This window comes from Rhinichthys klamathensis, unplaced genomic scaffold (assembly GCF_029890125.1).
Source record: "Rhinichthys klamathensis goyatoka isolate OS25496 unplaced genomic scaffold, OSU_Roscu_1.1 h1tg000085l_1, whole genome shotgun sequence".
Taxonomy (NCBI): domain Eukaryota; kingdom Metazoa; phylum Chordata; class Actinopteri; order Cypriniformes; family Leuciscidae; genus Rhinichthys; species Rhinichthys klamathensis.
Window position 1 is genome coordinate 1,457,501 of NW_026606626.1, and position 5,000 is coordinate 1,462,500.

The 5,000-nt window shown below is 33.8% G+C and overlaps 1 protein-coding gene across 2 annotated transcripts in view; it reads right to left on the reverse strand.

The window, feature by feature from the left end:
• Positions 1 to 5,000, reverse strand: part of plcb2 (phospholipase C, beta 2) — a 59,996-nt gene that overhangs the window by 13,438 nt on the left and 41,558 nt on the right. For both annotated transcript variants that reach the window (XM_056251617.1, XM_056251616.1), the window contains exon 27: positions 698 to 830. In XM_056251617.1, the coding sequence (XP_056107592.1) occupies positions 698 to 830 (133 nt within the window). The remainder of the gene's footprint in view (positions 1 to 697; positions 831 to 5,000) is intronic.

Genomic DNA, 5,000 nt, shown 5'->3' on the forward strand with positions numbered 1-5,000 from the left:
GTCGTCTTAGTGGCCCCTAATTTAATAACAAATGATAATTTTGCGGGAAGTGAATCAATCAAAACCAACTTTAGCTGGAAATAACATTATTCAAAAATCGCTATAAAGCCAAAACAATCTCTGTTACCGTAAATTATATGTTTATCTCTGTAAAGCTGCTTTGAAACAATCTCCATTGTTAAAAGCGCTGTATAAATGAAGATGACTTGACTTGACAAACACATTTCAGCAGAACCGACAGCTGTGCTTCGAGCCGCTCTGAGATCTGAGCGTCACACACAGGAAGTGAACACAAGGACTTCCTGTCACTCATGATGAAAAATGGCCGTTTCTCAAGAACAGACTTATATCCTCATAGTCCTCCTCAGTGAGAACTGTCTGAATATCAGCAGGAGGTTTTTTCTTTCCTCGGAGCGTGAGCATTTCTCTCGTTTCACACACACACACACACACACAGCGCGAGCACAGATCTGTGACCGCGGTCGATAAAAGAGTGTAAGAGTGTGTCGTGGGTCGGTCATGTTCACTCTCCAGTGCAGGGCAGGAGTGACCCGGATGTTTGGTTGGTCATAAGCCTAAAAAAACCTTTATGGCAATCATGTCTTGATTAATTAGCTTTTTCGAGATATTTGCTAGCAGATTTACACCGTCAATCATTATCTAAATCTACACACACACTGATGATGTGTGTGTGTACCTCGGTGTTGTGTTGCTCTTTCTTCTTCTTGAGCTGATCGTGATACTCCACCAGCAGCGCTCTGAGCTCTGACTTCAGCTTCTGCTTGAGTTCAGTCATCTGATCTCCTGCATCTGCTCCTTCAGCTCCAGACCTGCACGACCACACACACACACACACACACACATCAACAAGACACATTCAACTTCACAACACGTGTTTCTCTGCTCGAAAGACAAGTGGATGCAAACTAGACTTCTTAACTAGATCAATGCTAAGACCAGCATTGATCACATTTTTGTCTTGTTCATTAAAATAAATCTGAAATAAAATACAATACAAATATTGGATTATGAAGTTCAACTTAAAACTTAAAACTAAGTTTAAACTAAAATAGTAGTAAAATTACTAAAACTGACATAAAAAATAAATTAAAGCAAAGTAGAAATATTTGAAGAAAAAAATAAAAATAAAAATGACTAAAGCACATTAAAAAACTAAAAGTTAAATTAAAATGAAAACTGAAAATATTTAAAAAAAAATTATATTTAAAAATATATTGTTATATTTTTTATTTTTAATGTTTTCCATTTACATTTTACTTACAATTTCAGTAATTTAGTTGTGTTCTTTTAAAAAAAAAATTTTTATGTCTATATAATTTTATTTTATTTTTTGTTATTTTAGTACATCAAAGTTAAACTAAATGAAAATGAGAAATATTGCTTTGCAATTAGCTGAAATAAAACAAGTTTAAGTTTTCTTATACTTTATTTTAATTAATGTTTATTTTATGTCAAGCGACAAAAATGTTTATTTGTTTTAGTTTTACGTTCAGTTAGACGAAATAACCCTGAACTGAATTTTCAGCCATCTTTAAAATATTGTCTTTGAACGTTCTCCGTATATTTCTATGGCATCGCTGTCGAAGAGTAATTCGCTGCTGAAGTGGATTTACTTATTGTAGAGTTAATGAAAGTTATCCTGAGCATTGTAGAGTTAATGAAAGTTATCCTGAGCATTGTAGAATTAATGAAAGTTATCCTGAGCATTGTAGAATTAATGAAAGTTATCCTGAGCATTGTAGAGTTAATGAAAGTTATCCTGAGCATTGTAGAATTAATGAAAGTTATCCTGAGCATTGTAGAGTTAATGAAAGTTATCCTGAGCATTGTAGAATTAATGAAAGTTATCCTGAGCATTGTAGAGTTAATGAAAGTTATCCTGAGCATTGTAGAATTAACGAAAGTTATCCTGAGCATTGTAGAGTTAATGAAAGTTATCCTGAGCATTGTAGAGTTAATGAAAGTTATCCTGAGCAATGTAGAATTAACGAAAGTTATCCTGAGCATTGTAGAGTTAATGAAAGTTATCCTGAGCATTGTAGAGTTAATGAAAGTTATCCCGAGCATTGTAGAGTTAATGAAAGTTATTCTGAGCATTGTAGAGTTAATGAAAGTTATCCTGAGCATTGTGGAGTTAATGAAAGTTATCCTGAGCATTGTGGAGTTAATGAAAGTTATCCTGAGCATTGTGGAGTTAATGAAAGTTATCCTGAGCATTGTGGAGTTAATGAAAGTTATCCTGAGCATTGTAGAGTTAATGAAAGTTATCCTGAGCATTGTAGAGTTAATGAAAGTTATCCTGAGCATTGCGGAGTTAATGAAAGTTATCCTGAGCATTGCGGAGTTAATGAAAGTTATCCTGAGCATTGTGGAGTTAATGAAAGTTATCCTGAGCATTGTAGAGTTAATGAAAGTTATCCTGAGCATTGTGGAGTTAATGAAAGTTATCCTGAGCATTGTAGAGTTAATGAAAGTTATCCTAAGCATTGTAGAGTTAATGAAAGTTATCCTGAGCATTGTAGAGTTAATGAAAGTTATCCTGAGCATTGTAGAGTTACTGAAAGTTATCCTGAGCATTGCGGAGTTAATGAAAGTTATCCTGAGCATTGTAGAGTTAATGAAAGTTATCCTGACCATTGTAGAGTTAATGAAAGTTATCCTGAGCATTGTAGAGTTAATGAAAGTTATCCTGAGCATTGTAGAGTTAATGAAAGTTATCCTGAGCATTGTAGAGTTAATGAAAGTTATCCTGAGCATTGTAGAATTAACTAAAGTTATCCTGAGCATTGTAGAGTTAATGAAAGTTATCCTGAGCATTGTAGAGTTATTGAAAGTTATCCTGAGCATTGTAGAATTAACGAAAGTTATCCTGAGCATTGTAGAATTAACGAAAGTTATCCTGAGCATTGTAGAGTTAATGAAAGTTATCCTGAGCATTGTAGAATTAACGAAAGTTATCCTGAGCATTGTAGAGTTAATGAAAGTTATCCTGAGCATTGTAGAGTTAATGAAAGTTATCCTGAGCATTGTAGAATTAACGAAAGTTATCCTGAGCATTGTAGAGTTAATGAAAGTTATCCTGAGCATTGTGGAGTTAATGAAAGTTATCCTGAGCATTGTAGAGTTAAGGAAAGTTATCCTGAGCATTGTAGAGTTAATGAAAGTTATCCTGAGCATTGTAGAGTTAATGAAAGTTATCCTGAGCATTGTAGAGTTAATGAAAGTTATCCTGAGCATTGTAGAGTTAATGAAAGTTATCCTGAGCATTGTGGAGTTAATGAAAGTTATCCTGAGCATTGTAGAGTTAATGAAAGTTATCCTGAGCATTGTAGAGTTAATGAAAGTTATCCTGAGCATTGTAGAATTAACGAAAGTTATCCTGAGCATTGTAGAGTTAATGAAAGTTATCCTGAGCATTGTAGAGTTAATGAAAGTTATCCTGAGCATTGTAGAGTTAATGAAAGTTATCCTGAGCATTGTAGAGTTAATGAAAGTTATCCTGAGCATTGTAGAGTTAATGAAAGTTATCCTGAGCATTGTAGAGTTAATGAAAGTTATCCTGAGCATTGTGGAGTTAATGAAAGTTATCCTGAGCATTGTGGAGTTAATAAAAGTTATCCTGAGCATTGTAGAGTTAATGAAAGTTATCCTGAGCATTGTGGAGTTAATGAAAGTTATCCTAAGCATTGTAGAGTTAATGAAAGTTATCCTGAGCATTGTAGAATTAATGAAAGTTATCCTGAGCATTGTAGAATTAATGAAAGTTATCCTGAGCATTGTAGAGTTAATGAAAGTTATCCTGAGCATTGTAGAGTTAATGAAAGTTATCCTGAGCATTGTAGAGTTAATGAAAGTTATCCTGAGCATTGTGGAGTTAATGAAAGTTATCCTGAGCATTGTAGAGTTAATGAAAGTTATCCTCCCTGAGCATTGTAGAGTTAATGAAAGTTATCCTGAGCATTGTAGAATTAACGAAAGTTATCCTGAGCATTGTAGAGTTAATGAAAGTTATCCTGAGCATTGTAGAGTTAATGAAAGTTATCCTGAGCATTGCGGAGTTAATGAAAGTTATCCTGAGCATTGTGGAGTTAATAAAAGTTATCCTGAGCATTGTAGAGTTAATGAAAGTTATCCTGAGCATTGTGGAGTTAATGAAAGTTATCCTAAGCATTGTAGAGTTAATGAAAGTTATCCTGAGCATTGTAGAGTTAATGAAAGTTATCCTAAGCATTGTAGAGTTAATGAAAGTTATCCTGAGCATTGTGGAGTTAATGAAAGTTATCCCAAGCATTGTAGAGTTAATGAAAGTTATCCTGAGCATTGTGGAGTTAATGAAAGTTATCCTAAGCATTGTAGAGTTAATGAAAGTTATCCTGAGCATTGTAGAATTAATGAAAGTTATCCTGAGCATTGTAGAGTTAATGAAAGTTATCCTGAGCATTGTAGAGTTAATGAAAGTTATCCTGAGCATTGTAGAGTTAATGAAAGTTATCCTGAGCATTGTAGAGTTAATGAAAGTTATCCTGAGCATTGTAGAGTTAATGAAAGTTATCCTGAGCATTGTAGAGTTAATGAAAGTTATCCTGAGCATTGTAGAGTTAATGAAAGTTATCCTGAGCATTGTAGAGTTAATGAAAGTTATCCTGAGCATTGTAGAGTTAATGAAAGTTATCCTGAGCATTGTAGAGTTAATGAAAGTTATCCTGAGCATTGTAGAGTTAATGAAAGTTATCCTGAGCATTGTAGAGTTAATGAAAGTTATCCTGAGCATTGTAGAGTTAATGAAAGTTATCCTGAGCATTGTAGAGTTAATGAAAGTTATCCTGAGCATTGCAGAGTTAATGAAAGTTATCCTGAGCATTGTAGAGTTAATGAAAGTTATCCTGAGCATTGTAGAGTTAATGAAAGTTATCCTGGGCATTGTAGAGTTAATGAAAGTTATCCTGAGCATTGCAGAGTTAATGAAAGTTATCCTGAGC